Raw genomic sequence first — 17,716 nt, forward strand, 5'->3', positions numbered from 1 at the left:
TTTAATGGTTGGGGTGGGGTAGCTGTGGAAGCAAACAGCATGTATACCTGATAGGAGTTCTGGTATTTAATTAGACCAGTGCTTTATTTAGACATGTATCACGTCTGATAGTGGCCAGTACCAGTTGCCTCAAAGGAAGGTGCAAGAAATCCCTAACTGGGCTGTCATTGCTCAGATCATGATCTGAAGCAAGAGGGTTTAAATCTACAGTTATGATCATACCATATAGAAAACTTAATTTAAGGAACTTAATTTCATGACCTAACAGAGGGCTTGACATTCTGAAAGCTTGTCTGTCAGTGTCGTACAGTTGAACCAACAACTGTTACCTGAAACCTATGTATTGTATGACTGCACTGCCACTTCTTGAAATCCGAAGGAAAAAAGAGGGCCTGTGGAATGTTACTGGTGACTGAATACTTGCAGGTTTTGTCGGCTTGCCTTTCAAGGAAGGTTGTTATAGCTACCAGCCCTGGAAATGTTTATTTTCTTAGTCTTCAAATTTGATCACCTTCAATGTCTCATGATTCAAGGAGTCCCATGGTACTTTTTTGGAGGGGGATGGAGAGGAGTTGTTTCAGAATAGAACTGCACTTTATGAATCTCCAAAGGCCTACTAAAAGCAGGTAAAGGATAATAGTGACTATTCTAGATGTACCTTAATTGATAAATCAAATTTTTAGTCAAGACTGCATGCTGGACTCCTTGTTGGCTAACAATGCACTATATAGGTCAACTGTACAAAAGTATAGCTGAAATAATGAAGCTTAGTCTAAGGCAGCAGTTCTCAACTTTAGCAACCTGAGGACCACCACTCTGAAATTTTTCATGGACCCCCCAAGCCCTCCACTCAGCCTAAGGCCCCATCCCACATCTTCCCCTCCCTCCCAGTGCCTCCTGCATGCTGCTGAACAGCTGTTCCCCAGGGTGCAGGAGGTGCTGGGAGGGAGGGGGAGGAGTTGAATTGATCAGCAGAGCCTGTGGACCCCCTGGAGTACCCTCACAGACCCCAGTTTGAGAACACTGGTCTAGAGTTTAACTGGGTGTGACTCTTGATTGGAGTTGAGGAAGCAATGTCTCCTAATTTTACTGTCACCAGGAAGTGTTTGTGCTGTATTTACACAGGCAGTCTTCCTGATACTGTCTGGATTGGAAAACTACCTATTCCATGCCTTTAAATGGGAAGAACTTGTAAGTTGTACAGTCATGTCTGTATAATTGGTAGATTTATTACAAATCTACCAGATATTGTAATGTGGGTGATTGTAATTAACTCTCTTCTAAAGTTGATGTCATCTCACAAGAATATTGAACTCTTCTATAGGCCCATGATTAAAACTGGAACCCACCCTTTAAAACCTGTGAGGCTGGAAGAAACACTACTTATTTGTGGGGCCATCTATCCTAATTACACTTGTTTACAACTGACATGGCTCCTTCTGTTCCCAAATACTGATGCATCCATCCGGAATGCTAATGCTAGTGTCTGCTATATCTTGGCAAATTGTTTAGAGATGCCCTTAGCTAAACACTGCTATTGTTGAGATGTCTGCTTCTATGGCAATATTATGCAATGTTGTGTGCTGTATATCAAAGCTGATATATCAGCAACAGTCACATGTGGGTCAGTGGACAGAAGCTACATTGACTGACTGGCTTGAGGGAAGTTTGCATTAATTCAGTCAGAAATCACAGAAAATTGATAAACTTTGAGGTATCAAACAATCTTTTGCTGCTAAAGACAGTTACTTAGATCCTAAACTTTTATTAATAGTCCTACCTAAAAAGTCTAGATGGATTCAGCCTCTCACTGAACATCACTCTGCAAAAACTAGTTACATTTATGCAGCGTTTGAGATAGGGAAGTAAAATGTTAACTAGCTTGCTGTTAATTGACCGTAACCGTTAACCCCGGCTGACCAGCTGCAGCTGGCCAGAGGGACCTCGGTTAAAGGTTCATCAGTTAAACAATTAAAATTATATAGTTTTTAAACAGATATTTACATCTCTAGTTTTGAGAACAAAGGGCTTTGAAACTGGCATGAGTGTCACTCTTTAGAAAGAGGCAAGTTCTGTATTGTGCAATTTTTTTGGTTTGCTACTGGAAGCTATTCAGGGAAGAGACTTACATTTATTTGCTGTACAGTATCAGCAGATCTATTGGGCACTTGCAGTGCTATATCCCTAGATCTCAAGGGTGAGTAAGCAGCACATTACAGAGAAATTGATGCAGATTAAATGACCTACACTGCAACAAATTGATGGCAGAGCTGGGACAAAACTCATGTCTCCCTTGCCCTACCCTTTGGTCTGCAGTTAAGATATTGTACACAGTACTAAATTACATTTGAAGGGGTATCTCCATAATATCGAACTAAGATTTTTTTAAAACTGGAAAGCATGGTTCAAGCCATACTGAAAGTTTTTTAACCATATCTGCAACATACACTTTAATTTATTTGGCACACTCTGTAAAATGTTTACAATTTTTAGTATGGTAAGAGCAGTAGACTGCAGTTATACATTCATCGGGCCTTACGGGTGCCATCTAACTAATTATTTGCTCCTTAGTTTCATAGGGCATAGTACACATCCTTAAGTTTCAGCCGTAGAAACTTACTTAGCTAAGATGTGTCCTGCCAAGAAGGATGCCAAAGCCTTTGGGTGGCAGAGCTGATACTCAGTAACATTTATAGTGCAGCTGGGATGAATGTCCAAATTCTGCTGTTCATACTAGTACTCACTATTGTGAAACCCTGGCACCCCAATATTCACCACTATCTTGTAATTAGGATATGTTTTGTACAAAATGTGCCTTGTGAGGTATCCTTCTAAAAGTCTTGATCTGCTAGACAGTAATATCTCATTGGATTGTATGTGCTATTGTTGTATGTGAAGTTATGAAGTTTGGTTATGTAGGTGTTACTGAACCATGTTGTGGAGGTTGAAAACCCCCACAAGCAGCCTTTCAGGTAAAACAGTAAAAAGGCCAAACAATATTAATGGGTAATTGAGAAAATGTGCACAAGGATTACCCCTGGAACTGTGTGCAATAGAAACCTCTGAGATATCATTACACAATGGGAACTGTTTGACCCAGGTCACAGCAAAAGAGCTTTCCAGCAAGTGGGAAGAAGATATAAAAGGGGGATAATGACATGATGATACCTCACTCTCCCTACAACAACAACACCTGGAAACACCTGAGAGCCGAGGACTGAACTGGGGGAAGTGATGGTCCCAGGCTAGAGGGATTTTTAGCCTATGTATGAACCTGGGAAAGCCAAGGCAGCTTGTGCCTTAAGAATCTGCCAGCCTGTTTATCGCTTAGGGTGAGAATTTGCTAATTCATATCCTACCTAATTTAGTGTGTTTAAGATCAGTTTGTGGTTTTGTTTATTTACTGCAGTAATCTGCTTTGATCTGTTTACCACTTAAAATCTATCTTTTGTAGTTAAACTAGTTTTGTTTGGTCTAAAAGCAGTACGTGTGGAAATTATAATTTGGGGCAGAAAGCTGTTGCATATCTCTTTATACACTGAGGGAGAGGGTGAATTTTATGAGCTTATACTGCGCAGTTCCCTGTGCAGCACAAGATGGTATAATTTTGTGTTCACACTCCAGAAGGGGGTGTGTGCCTTAGCAACTGGGAGGTGCTTTAGCTGAGCCTTCCCATGCAGAGCTGATCTCCACATCTGTGTGTGAAGCTGCAGCTAGGTGTGTCCCTATCTGTGTGTATGCTGGTGAAAGAGCAAGCTCAGAGAGCTTGGCAACTTATCACAGCACCACAGTATGAGAGGGAGCCCAGGCTGGTGGGTCAGGCAGACTCAGTGGTACCCCAGTTCCAAGTGGCACCCCGGAGGGAACCTGTCAAAACTATCTTACCAACTCTCCAGATTTTAATATTTGGAACTCTCTCCTGTTTTCTGACCCTAGAATCAACTTAGCCAATGTAGTAATGCCTTGGAGAATTCTGAAGAACTACTAGAATTTGCTGCACGGTCACTGGACATAAAGGACCCTGAAGAATTCTCAAAGGTAGAAAATTAAACTGATGTGAATAAGGAAAACACAGTTCTGTGTTCTTAACTTGAATGGGATTTTATCATAAATCTGACATTACAAACCGCTTAGCGTAACAGTAGTGTAAGAGGAGAGGAATCTGGAAAAGGAGCTAGTGCCTCGAGCCATAGTGCCAAGTTGGCTGTTAAAAGGTGAAAAATCAGTAGCTATATTGGTATATTTTCATTCTAAACTACCCTAGTATTGCTTTTTGCTAACTCCTGGTTTTGATGGGTTGTAACCATGACAGCTGCTATAGCCATTTGATTTAACTGCTGTTTAAAATCTTACATTAACATCTGTAAGCTCCTCAGGGCAGTTTTTACCATATGCCTTGCAGGCCTTCTAATGTATGGGTTTTTTGTACAAATCTCCAGCACAATGACAGTCCAGAGACGGTTTGAGTGATTCGGTGTAGCTAATACAAACAATATATGTACATTACCATTAACAAACTTACAATTGAGTGGGGGAAATGCACCAAGGGAAAGGTAGAGGAGTGGAAACACAATGCAACTGGTAAAATGCTGGCAATCCAGTTACTGCAGCTTCAGATCTATTACTAGGATATCCCACATTTTGACTTTGCCAGTGTCATGTACCATATTTGTTTTGTACTAACAATGCAGTGAGCCACATCAAATCCAAAACCCAATTACTTGTATTTTCTGCCATTTTAATTTTCACTTGATAACAAGGATACTGGAAATGTTCTAGTAAATAGGACAATCTTACTCTTAAAGTGACAGTGTGAGTTCTTGCTTTTTCCCTCTTGAAACCTGTTTGTTTAATTTTTTTCCCCGAAGGACTGACAAGTTAAAGCTAAATATCTGTCTAGTACTTAAAATTTAGGGAGCCTAATACATGATGGCTTACGACTTGTCATTTCTTGACATGTTAAAACTGGGTCAGATCTTAAACAGCTCTTCAGAAGTATTGTACCCAAAGCTATGTTATAGCTAGAGTCAGCTGGAAACCACACAGACTTTATTAATGGAAATCATCTTACACTAATTGTAATGACCATTTCTTTTGGCATTTGGATCACAAAATCTGCAGTATTCAAGGTACCAAGAACAAGTGTAGTCTGCTGTAATCTAGTATTTGTAACTTGCACTGTTAGCCTGGGCTGTAGTCTCCACTTCAGCTCTCTGTGAGCACAGATTTTCATGAGCTGTAGGGCTCTGTTCTGGTCTACATGCTCCCACAGCTATGACAGTGGATTTTTTACTTCATTGAGCTTTAATACTTGGAAGGGGTGGCAGGGGGAGACAAGACTGCCCCTGCCTTTTGAAGTACTCATTTTTAATATTTAAGTACAGAAAAAATGAAGACCTTCTTACATTTAATTGCAGTATGCAAGAGCTAATACCTTGGAAATCTTTTTATTCAAACTAAACCCTTAGTTTAAAAACCAAAACAAAACCCACTAATGAAATCCCCTGGGAAGTAGGGCTGATTTGTAAGCTTATATTATCCTCACAATGTTCTTTCATACATGCAAAAGCACTTGGCTGCATCTGTTGTGGACACCATGGTGCGTGCCTTAGCTTATTTTTAGGTTAAAATTGCAATACTATAATTAGGCTTGAGATGAATCCACTTTTTAGGATGTCATGACTATTGGGACTCAGATTTCACTGTAGATACCAATCTTAAGCAACCATCTAAGAGGCTGAGAAACTGCTTGCTTAATGGAAGCATGTTTCTTAAAAAAACAGAATTACACTCAAATGTGGAGATATTAGTTGAAAAATACAGTAAAAATTGCATACACTAAATTAGTGCATATCTCCATTGTAGGACTGTGCAATGTTGGTACTTGGCTGAATATTAATGTTGAAGCACTGCAGATCTCTACCTGACATAATAACAGTATACTATCTTTGCAGAACTCATTCTTTTAGCTGTGGAATATTGATCAGTAAAACAGTGCATCAAGACTGATTCTGTATACAGCAAGTCTCTCCCCATTTTAGAGATGCATCATAGGCAGTGACTTGATGTAAGTGTTGTTAAATGAAATGGGAGCAGTAGAGTTGACTGACAAATATTCCAGCCGTTGCAATTTTGTTACATTATACAGGGCACAACTTTTGCATTTATTTTCATATGTCCATAAAGTAAAAACTTAAGAGGGGAAGATAGTATAGTATGTGGTTGCTATCAGTAATTGGATATTTATACCTACTTGGGAACCATAGTAATGGTCTAAGTTCTATAGAGAACTTCATTTAAATGTTTCCATTGTCCTGTCTCAGCTGTAGATGGTTGAAGTGACTCACGTCATGTACAGCAGTATGAAGCAGGGTTGGCACTGATTTGCGCTCACTGTCCAGTCAAGAACAGTCAAAGACTTTTCTTGCAAGTTTCCTATTTAATTTTTATACACAAACTGCATTTAAACTGATCAAATCCGTCAAGTCTAAATTTAAATGTCTCTTATGGCCACACTGATGAATTGATGCAAGTCACTATTTTGACGTGTTTCACGTTCCTTGCTGAGTAGAGCCAAATACAGTTTTTGTATGGCTAGCCGGCTAATGAGTCATTCAGCTTTCAATAACATGTAAAACCCCATAGTACAGGGAATCTTCTGTTTATTTTCAGAGTTAATCACTTAATTTGAGAACAGCTATCTCAATGTGGGGGGAGATGTCAAATCCTATTCATGTCTACTGCATTTAAACTATGATTGAGGATGGATTTTTTTTTGTCAAAGTGATATTTAGTGAATTAGGCTTCTGTGAATTTTTGAAACAAGCTGAAAAACTTCATCTAAATTGCTCACTGTGAAATTGTGACATGGAAAAACCATGAACAGCACTAAAGACCACCATGACTGACAAGGAATGTAGCTAGGAGAAGAAAACTGGATCAACTGCAAATGTCTCCTAGCATAGTCTGCTGAGCCAGTTCATTAGATCAGCAATTCTCATTTCTAAAATAAGATGTTCATCTTCCTTCTCTGTACAGAAACTACACTGACATCTTTCAGGTGTTACTTGGGGGTTTTTTTTTTTTTTTGAAGAGGTAATTGCAGGATTGAGAGCTAAATGTTTGCTTCATTAGAGAAATGACAGGATGGATTCTGGGGCTTCCCTGGAACATTCTTAAATCCTGGTTCTAGGAGAAGTGGTTTATTTTTTGTTTTGCATGCCCCCCCTTCAAAAAGTTGATCCTACCTTTTTAAAGGCGCAGCTACGAGGAACTGTAAATAAGAGCTGCTACATAAGACCCTACTAGGGTTGCCAAAGTAGGATCTCCTCCCTTGAAGAATGTCATTGGTCAAACTCTCTATTTTTAGTATACTTTACACAACAGATATTTAGCAAATAAGGACACTTAGAGTGAAATTCACCTCTGCTCAGAGGGTCCTCTGCAGGTATTCTAAATTGAAGTGAAATTCAGCCTCACTGCTTTTTGTAGGTTTAAATAGTCCAACTATGTACAGCATATTGACATTCATCTAGTACAATTACAATCAACATAAGATCCCTTATGTGATATTGTAGTATAATTTCTTTATTACAAGACTTTCCTATCAAACCAATAATGTCTCCAATGGAAAGATATTTTTATGTAAACATGCTTGTAATTTACAAAAACCTTTCTCTTAGGTTTTGTAAAATATTCTTATGTCCAGAGAAATGTCCTAAGCAATCTGGTGCTGTTCCTTGAGAGTTAATCCTCAAAATAAAAATCTCAGTTGAAGGCAACCTCAAACCTACTAGAAACTCTAGGTGAAAGATGAATCCACCCATCTTCTCACTGTTAACTTGTTCAATAACCTTTTTATTCTTAAATGTGACCAGGCCTCCCTGTTTTCAAATGGTAAATTTAAGACTTTGATACCCGTAGATCAGCCATATTGATTCTGGGTGTACTACAATAATAGCAGGAAGTTGAGTATTTGTGCAACTCCATATATTGGAGCTTCTGAGGAATAAATGGGGAAAATCTACCGTAAAGTAGGATTGACGAAACAGTACAATAACTTTCTGAGGGAAACTTTCCTTTCCTCTTTGATACCTATTCCACAAGAAGTTAGGCTTCTGACAGGTTATGGTATGGATAAACACCATTGGCAATAAAACAAGTACTTTACACTATTGATTCAAAAGAGCAGAACCTAAGTAAATGCTGCTGTCTTTGTACTTTTTACTTTTAAATTTGGAATTATGGATGCAGGAAAGAAATTTAAAGTGATAAACTGGATATCTGCTCTTACACTAGAAGAAAAAGCCCAGTAATTTGGAGTTGGTTTGGTGTGGCTTTTGAAGTTGATTTGCTCTGATCTGACTTATTACAGCATTTCTAACCATTGTGCATTAACACAAGCTTATGGAAAGAAAAATCTTACATCAAAGTGGTAAAATATTGTTTGGTGTTTGAATCTGAGCTGCATAGCTGTGGGATTCATAATCTAACTCTTCTTGCATGTTACTGCTGTTGAGACTTGCATGGAAGCACTAATTACCTTCTCTCTCTTCTTCCTGATATGCACCAAGGCTGCCAGACAGATCAAAGATAGGTACGGTACAAAACCTTCTACAAAACTTCTTGCTTTGTAATTGTTAATATCTTTTCAGTGAACTCAAAAGTACAGTCTTAAAGGGGAACAGTCAACTTTCTGATGCTCTTAGGTATTGCTTACAAGAGTGTCACAATTGAAAGATTATATACATTATTTGACAGCATTCCATATAGTCAGTTTCTTACTCTCCCCTGTCTAGCTGGTTAACCCCTTTCTCCTTTTGTGTGAGTCTTTCACACAGCAACAGGAGGAGGGAAATGGGTAACAACCCAGAAAGTGTGGTGAGAAAACCACGTGGACAGACAAGTGGATGTAAAATTTGAAAACATTTTTTACAATCTATTTTTATCAAGTTGACGGTTTCCCTTAAATTCCTAAATATAGGATCCTGACTTAAAAATTTCTGCAGGCTTAATGCTCTGTTTTGAGTGTGAGGGGATGCCTTGCAGCTAGAATCTTTTTCTAGCTAAGTTATTCTAGTGTTACCACAAGAGAGACATTCTTTGTAATCACCAGTACTGATGCCAGTGGGTTCACTGCTTGCATTAGTGATTTTTTTGCCAAGGTGATTTCTTTTTGGATGTGAAGAGTCTTCCACTCTAAAAAAGTTGATTTAAGTATGTGTTGAAAACCTCTAATCTGCCAAGTATTTTATGATGAAACAATGTTAAGGTAAGCACATCTTTCTTCTGGACCGGGACAATCTATTCAAAACATGCCTAGCAAACTTGGGTATATCAGTGGGTCTCAATGGAGACTGGAAGCACTTTTAAAACTTTTAGACACAAGCTGTATTCAGCATGTGGAAGATCAGTCCTACCACGAGTTTCCAGAGTATGTTGCTTCCACTGACCCAGCAGGTTGGCTGTTGAGTAAAACATTTTCATGAGAACTAACAAGTTAATTGCCAAAGGAAAAAAAGCTAGTTTCATGCTGGAATTTGTGTCCAAGGTAAACTCTGTGTTGATTGCTATGGGAAACTAAGCTTTCTATCCAAGCCCAAGCAGAAATAGAGAACCCTTAGTAGAAAGAAGTTTAGGAATGGTGGTGGCAGAAGTTTTGTTTAATGTGCTTCAGTTCTTTGAACAGTAGCACGCCTCCTGTTATCCCTTCCAAGCTCATGAAGCTACTCTAGCAGCATTCAGCCACTCTGCTGCAGCCAGTTTGAACAGTGACTCTCTATACAGCTGGTTCTGTTGGCCAGACATGCAGAAGTTTCACAACTAGGTTGTAGTTATGGGAAGTTTCTGCTTGGACAACTTGTAACTATTGACAACACAAGGTTCTGTTAAGGTCAATCAAGCTGTTGTACTTTGGGGGCTTAGTCTGTTGGCTGAGCAGTGATAGCTGTAGGGCTGCTAGTGATGCACACTGGAAAGTTGGTGATGGGGAAAATTCAAGTACTTCTGACTTAGTTGTGAGCTACAGGGCTACTGGTATTGGATATTGAGCTGCTGGTCAAATTAAATCCTATTTTTGACTCTTGGGTACTGCCACTTTGAACTAGTAGTTTTTAGGATTACCAGCAAGCTGTAAAATTCTCTGCAGGAAATGCTATTTTTTTTTTAAACTTTTGAGGATGTTCCAGTCAGGCAGCAAACTTAGAAAGAATGTAAGTCTAAAAATGGATATGGTCAAGAAGTAAAAACTCAAAACATGGATAACTGACACCACTTCACCATCTGGTCAAGACAAGATAGTTTAAGTACTCCAGTAGTGGGTGTATAATCCCGTTCATTCAGAGATTGTATGAGAGGCCCCTGTCAGTTTCTGAGATTTAACTGTTTCACAGCTATCACAATCCTGAATAATTTTCATAGTCTAAAACTGATGGCTTACAGTTCTAAAATTCCATCTTTAGGAATTCATGTTCTTATTATAAAGATTGATACTTTAGTTCTCTTGTCCTCAAATTGAAGCTGTATTCTCCGATTTCTCTCCACTGTTTAGGAAGGTTGGCATAAAATTTAAGTTTGTTTAATTAGGTATCTAAGGTTATTGTGGCGTGGGTCAGAGTTGGAATTGATCTTATAATAGCTCAAAATTTAGTAACCTTTTGAACTGGAATATCGTCCACTTTTGATTTCCACACTATTCTTGGCAATGAAATGGCCACAGTGTGTCTGCTCTTTTCAATGCCAACTACATTGTCCTTTTCCCCCGGCAATTAGGTCGAATTTCTAGAATTCACTTTTGTAGAAAGCATTTTTATACAGTCAATTGTGTGTGTCCCCACACAAATGCTCTAAGTGCACTTAGTCAGTGGAGTGCGTCCACTATACCGAGCCAACCGTTGACTTCTGGAGCGTTGTGGGATAGCTACCCACAGTGCAGTTCCCGCAGTCTCCACCCCCATTTGAAATCTGGGTAGAAATCTCAATGCCTGATGGGGCAAAAACATTGTCACGGGTGGTTCTGGGTACATATAGTCAGGCCCCCCTTCTCTCTCTCTCTCCCTCCCTCCGTGAAAGGAACGGCAGACAATTGTTTCGTGCCTTTTTTTCCTGGGTTATCCGTGCGGATGCCATAGCACAGCAAGCATGAAGCCCACTCAGCTCACTGTCACTGTATGTCTCCTGGGTGCTGGCAGACACAGTACTGCATTGCTACACAGCAGCCGCTCATTGCCTCTTGGCAGCAGACAGTGCAATATGACCGTAGTCATCGTCTACATACTCCAGGTTGCTCTTTTAGCTGACCTCGGTGAGGTGGGTCAGGGGCTCCTGGGCAAACATGAGAGTGTCTCAGCCAGGTCATTTCCCTTTTAAGTTTCGTCTCATGGGGATTCAGTCCTGCTGGCAGTCCTACTGCACCGTCTTCTAATGAGCAGCCAGGAGACGACGATGGCCAGCAGTCGTACTGCACTGTCTGCTGCCGGCAAGATGTATAAAGATAGGTGAAGTGGATCAAAAGAAGAAATAGACCAGATTTGTTTTGTATTCATTTTCTCCTTGCTCCCTCCCTCTGTGAAATCAACGGCCTGCTAAACCCAGGATTTTGAGCTCTATCCTTGAGGGAGCCATTCTGTTTCTCCTTGATGCAAAGCCATCCCCTTTGTTGATTTTAATTCCCTGAAAGCCAACCCTGTAAGCCATGTTGTCAGTCTCCCCTCCCTCCGTCAGAGCAACGGCAGACAATCATTTTGCGCCCTTTTCCCTGGATTGCCCAAGCAGACGCCATAGCACAGCAAGCATGGAGCCCGTTCAGCTCACCGCAGCAGTTATGACCATTGTAAACACCTCACGCATTATCATGCAGTTTATGCAGAACCAGCACCTGAGAAACCAGGCAAGGAGGCGAAGGCAGTGCGGTGATGAGGACATGAACACAGAATTCTCTAAAACTGTGGTCCCCAGCAATTTGGAGATTGTGGTGTTACTGGGGCAGGCTCATGCTGTGCAACGCCAATTGTGGGCCTGGGAAACAAGCACAGAGTGGTGGGACCGTATAGTGTTGCAGGTTTGGGATGATTCCCAGTGGCTCCGAAACTTTCGCATGCGTAAGGGCGCTTTTATGGAACATTGTGACTTGCTTTCCCCTGCCCTGAAGCGCAAGAATACCAAGATGAGAGCAGCCCTCACAGTCCTCAAGCGAGTAGCAATAGCCCTGTGGAAGCTTGCAACGCCAGACAGCTATCGGTCAGTCGGTAATCCGTTTGGAGTGGGCAAATCTACTGTGGGGGTTGCTGTGATGCAAGTAGTCAACGCAATCATTGAGCTGCTGCTATCAAAGGTAGTGATTCTAGGAAACGTGCAGGTCATAGTGGATGGCTTTGCTGCAATGGGATTCCCTAACTGGTGGGGCTATAGACGGAACGCATATCCCTATCTTGGTACCGGACCACCAGGGCAGCCAGTACATAAACCACAAGGGGTACTTTTCAATGGTGCTGTAAGCACCGGTGGATCACAAGGGATGTTTCACCGACATCGACTTGGGATGGCTGGGAAAGGTTCATGATGCTCGCGTCTTCAGGAACTCTGGTCTGTTTAAATGGCTGCAGGAAGGGATTTACTTCCCAGACCAGAAAATAACTGAGGATTGTCATAAATATAAAAGGAAGGGTAAACACCTTTAAAATCCCTCCTGGCCAGAGGGAGAAAAACCCTTTTACCTGTAAAGGGTTAAGAAGCTAGGATAACCTCACTGGCACCTGACCAAAATAACCAGTGAGGAGACAAGATACTTTCAAAGCTGGAGCGGGGGAGAAAACACAGGTTCTCTCTGTCTGTGTGATGCTTTTGCCAGGAACAGAAAAGGAATGGAGTCTTAGAACTTAGTAAGTAATCTAGTTAGATACGCATTAGATTCTGTTTTGTTTAAATGGCTGATAAAATAAGCTGTGCTGAATGGAATGTAGATTCCTGTTTTTGTCTTTTTGTAACTTAAGATTTTGCCTAGAGGGATTCTCTGTTTTGAATCTGATCACCCTGTAAGGTATTTAGCATCCTGATTTTACAGAGGTGATTCTTTTTACAGTTTCTTCTATTAAAATTCTTCTAAGAACCTGATTGCTTTTTCATAGTTAAGATTCAAGGGTTTGGGTCTGTGTTCAAATATGCAAATTGGTGAGGATTTTTATCAAGCCTTCCCCAGGAAAGGGGGTATAGGGTTTGGGGAGGATTTTGGGGGAAAGACATTTCCAAGCAGGCTCTTTCCCTGTTAGACGCTTGGTGGTGGCAGGCAATAAAGTCCAAGGGCAAATGGTAAAATAGTTTGTACCTTGGGGGAGTTTTAACCTAAGCCCGTAAAAATAAGCTTAGGGGGTTTTCATGCAGGTCCCCACATCTGTACCCTAGAGTTCAGAGTGGGGAAGGAACCTTGACATGGTGGCAGTGGTGGGATTACCTTGAAATCATTTTGAGATCAATTTGAGGTTTTTGTTTTTGTTTTGAACAAGAAGCACAGATTTTAAAAAGGAAATTTTTTTTCCTTTGGGCTGCTGGAAAGCAGGTTTTCAGTGGAAAGCAGTTAGTTTTTTTTTGTCTCTGCTTGGGGGGCCAGAGCAGAGACAAAAGGGAATTGTCTTTTATGAGCTGGAGTTTTCTCTACCTAAAGGCAGGGTAGTTAACCTCCTGCAGGGAAATTCACAAGTCTTCACAGACATGAAGTTTTTTTTTTTTTTTTTAACCTAAGAGCAGCTAGAGGGGTTTTCTGTCTATTTGCCCGGAGACAAACGTGTTAGGTTTTTTTTAAGGATTTTTCTGTAGGCTGACAACCACTATCAGAGAACATAGATATCCAGTTACAGCACAACCTATTTTGTTTGACAAGCCAAGTTTTTTGCTTGCTTGTTTATTTCTAACTCTTGGGTGTAAAGTTAGTTAAAAACAGAGGCAAACATGACAGAAACCAAGGCACAACACAAATTGGCGTTAACCAGACTGGAGGCAGAAAAAGCCCTAGAGGCTGCCCACAGGAGAGCTATGGAGTCAGAAAAGAACCAAGAGGCTGCTCACAGGAGAGCTATGGAGGAAAAGGAAAAAGAGAGGAAGCATGAACTGGAGATGGAGAAGGTAAGGGCTGAGCGGAATCTACTGGATAATCCTAACAATCCTTCCCCAACAATCCACAAATGGGAGCAATGATGTCCACAGTATGATGAATCCAGTGATATTGCTGAATATTTTCTCACCTTTGAGACACTGCACTCTCCATAAAATTCCTGAAGCTCACAAGAGACCACATTGGTCGCAAAATTGACTGGAAGAGCTCTGGAAATATTCAATAAGATGCCTACTGATGAAGCTTCTGACTATAATTTCAAGGATTTGGTTTTAAAGCAATTTCAAATTACATCTGAAACATACAGAGTAAAATTTCGAACCCTTAAGAGAGCCTGGACTAAGTAATATGGCTTATCTAAACCAGATGAAGGATCTGTTAGATAAATGGGTCCAAGGAAGGGGGGTCACTAGCTTTAATGGAATGTGTGATTTGATAGCTCAGGAGCAATTCCTGAATATGTCCAAGGAGGAAATAAAACAGTGTTTATGGGATAAGGAAATGGACTCAGCAGAAAGTCTTGCTTCTTACGCTGATCGATACGAGCAGTCCCAGACCGCCAGAGAGGCGGGGCAAGCCAGAACAAAATGGGTGGAGGGAGGAGAGAAGAACAACCCTGGTCACAGTTGGAGGGAGGGACACCCTCAGACCACACCCTACTAGCGGGGGCAGCCCAAGGCCCCAACTATACACCAAGGAATACTCCAGACACCTTATCGTCCTGCCACACCGTTCTCCCGTCACCCACCTCACCCCAATGATCTGTCAGCTGGACGATGTTTTAAATGTAACGAGCTGGGGCATGTGAAGGCCAACTGCCCCAAGAACCCCAACAGATTAGTTTATTGCACCGGAGGTCCTCAGGCCCAGATACCTCCCAGATACCCTTGGAGCGGAGGGAAACTGAGTGTGGGCGGGAAGAAGGTCACCGTGTGGAGGGACACTGGAGCACAAGTGTTGGCTATCCATGCTTCCTTAGTGGACCCCAATTGAATTGACCCAGAGATCCCAGTGACAATTCAACCCTTCAAGTCAAACTCTTTCAATTTGCCTACAGCCAAGCTGCCTGTCCAGTACAAGGCTGATCAGGAACGTGGACTTTTGCAGTCTATGATGATTATCCCATCCTCATGCTGTTGGGGGAAGACTTGGCCAATCATGTGAAGCTAGCCAAGAGGGTGGGAATGGTCACTCGCAGCCAGGCTAAAAAAGCCATCACACCTAGCTCTGTTCCGGAAACTTCTACCAGGACTCGGTCAGAGGTGATTGGCCTGGGATCCAGGTCCATGTCTGCAACAGCAGTAGTGGATCCAGTCCCAGAGACCCAGACAGAGCCAGGCCCGGAACCGGCAGAACAACCAGCACCAGACACATTGCCCGCACTGAATCCAGTACTTGCAACCCCAACACCAGAGGGCCCCAGCAAACCTGAACCGGCAGCAGCCGATAACCCTACACCAGAGGCTCAGCCAGAGCCTGAACCCCAACATAGTGAACCAGCGGAGAGCGGTTCACAGTCAACAGAAACAGCCCCATCCCCTACGTCGCTTCCAGAGGGACCAAGCCTAGGTCCACAATCTAATGAGGAACTGATGTCTCCAGCATCAAGGGAACAGTTCCAGACTGAACAGGAAGCAGATGAAAGCCTCCAGAGAGCTTGGACGGTGGCACGGAGCAACGCACTGTCTCTCTCAGCTCTTCTAATCAATCCAGGTGTGTTGTAGAAAGAGGACTTTTATACAAGGAAACTCTTTCTGGTGGACACCAGGAAGACTGGCATCCTCAGAGACAGTTGGTAGTTCCAACTAAATACTGGGCCAAGCTCTTGAGCTTAGCCCATGATCACCCTAGTGGCCATGCTGGGGTGAACAGGACCAAAGACTGTTTTGGGGAGGTCATTCCACTGGGAGGGACTGGGAAAGGATGTTTCTACCTATATCCAGTCTTGTGAGGTATGCCAAAGAGTGGGAAAACCCCAAGACCAGGTCAAAGCCCCTCTCCAGCCACTCCCCATCATTAAAGTTCCATTTCAGCAAGTAGCTGTGGATATTCTGGGTCTTTTTTCCAAAAAAGACACCCAGAGGAAAGCAGTACATACTGACTTTCATGGATTTTGCCACCTGATGGCCAGAAGTAGTAGCTCTAAGCAACCCTAGGGCTAAAAGTGTGTGCCAGGCACTAGCAGACATTTTTGCCAGGGTAGGTTGGTCTCTGCATCCTCACAGATGCAGGAACTAATTTCCTGGCAGGAACTATGGAAAGCCTTTGGGAAGCTCATGGGATAAATCACTTGGTTGCCACTCCTTACCACCATCAAACAAATGGCATGGTGGAGAAGTTTGGGAGTCATGGTACATAAATAAGCACTCCAATGATTGGGACCTAATGTTGCAGCAGTTGCTCTTTGCCTACAGAGCTGTACCACATCCCAGTTCAGGGTTTTCACCATTTGAACTTGTATATGGCCATGAGGTTAAGGGGCCATTACAGTTGGTGAAGCAGCAATGGGAGGAGTTTACACCTTCTCCAGGAACTAACATTCTGGACTTGGTAACCAACCTACAGAACACCCTCCGAACCTCTCTAGCCCTTGCTAAAGAAAACCTACAGGATGCTCAATAAAAGCAAAAAGCCTGGTATGATAAATATGCCAGAGAGCGTTCCTTCGAAGTAGGAGACCAGGTCATGGTCTTAAAGGCACTCCAGGCCCATAAAATGGAAGTGTTGTGGGAAGAGCCATTCATGGTCCAGGAGGGCCTGGGAGCTGTTAATTATCTCATAGCATTCCCTACCTCCAACCGAAAGCCTAAGGTGTACCATATTAATTCTCTAAAGCCCTTTTATTCCAGAGAATTAAAGGTTTGTCAGTTTACAGCCCAGGGAGGAGATGACGCTGAGTGGCCTGAAGGTGTCTACTATGAAGGGAAAAGTGCTAGTGGCGTGGAAGAGGTGAACCTCTCCATGACCCTTGGGCGTATGCAGCGACAGCAGATCAAGGAGCTGTGCACTAGCTATGCGCCGACGTTCTCAGCCACCCCAGGACTGACTGAACGGGCATACCACTCCATTGGCACAGGTAATGCTCACCCAATTAAAGTCCAACCTTACCGGGTGTCTCCTCAAGCTAAAACTGCTATAGAACAGGAGATCCAGGATATGTTACAAATGGGGGTAATCTGCCCCTCTGGCAGTGCATAGGCATCTCCAGTGGTTCTAGTTCCCAAATCAGATGGGGAGATACGTTTTTGCGTGGACTACCGTAAGCTAAATGCTGTAACTCGCCCAGACAACTATCCAATGCCTCGCACAGATGAACTATTAGAGAAACTGGGACAGGCCCAGTTCATCTCTACCTTGGACTTAACCAAGGGGTACTGGCAGATACCGCTAGATGAATCCACCAAGGAAAGGTCAGCCTTCACCACATGTCAGGCTGTATGAATTTAATGTACTCCCTTTTGGGCTGCAGAATGCACCTGCCACCTTCCAAAGACTTGTAGATGGTCTCCTAGCGGGATTAGGAGAATATGCCATCGTCTACCTTGATGATGTGGCCATATTTTCGGATTCCTGGGCAGAACACCTGGAACATCTACAAAAAGTCTTTGAGCA

The 17,716-nt window shown here is 42.3% G+C and overlaps 1 protein-coding gene across 4 annotated transcripts in view; it reads left to right on the plus strand.

The window, feature by feature from the left end:
• Positions 1-17,716, plus strand: part of FSD1L (fibronectin type III and SPRY domain containing 1 like) — a 63,244-nt gene that overhangs the window by 11,296 nt on the left and 34,232 nt on the right. For all 4 annotated transcript variants that reach the window (XM_074953661.1, XM_074953662.1, XM_074953663.1 and 1 more), the window contains exons 4-5: positions 3,937-4,038; positions 8,574-8,596. In XM_074953661.1, coding sequence (XP_074809762.1) covers positions 3,937-4,038; positions 8,574-8,596 — 125 coding nt within the window. The remainder of the gene's footprint in view (positions 1-3,936; positions 4,039-8,573; positions 8,597-17,716) is intronic.

Source organism: Natator depressus, chromosome 5 (assembly GCF_965152275.1).
Source record: "Natator depressus isolate rNatDep1 chromosome 5, rNatDep2.hap1, whole genome shotgun sequence".
Lineage (NCBI taxonomy): Eukaryota > Metazoa > Chordata > Testudines > Cheloniidae > Natator > Natator depressus.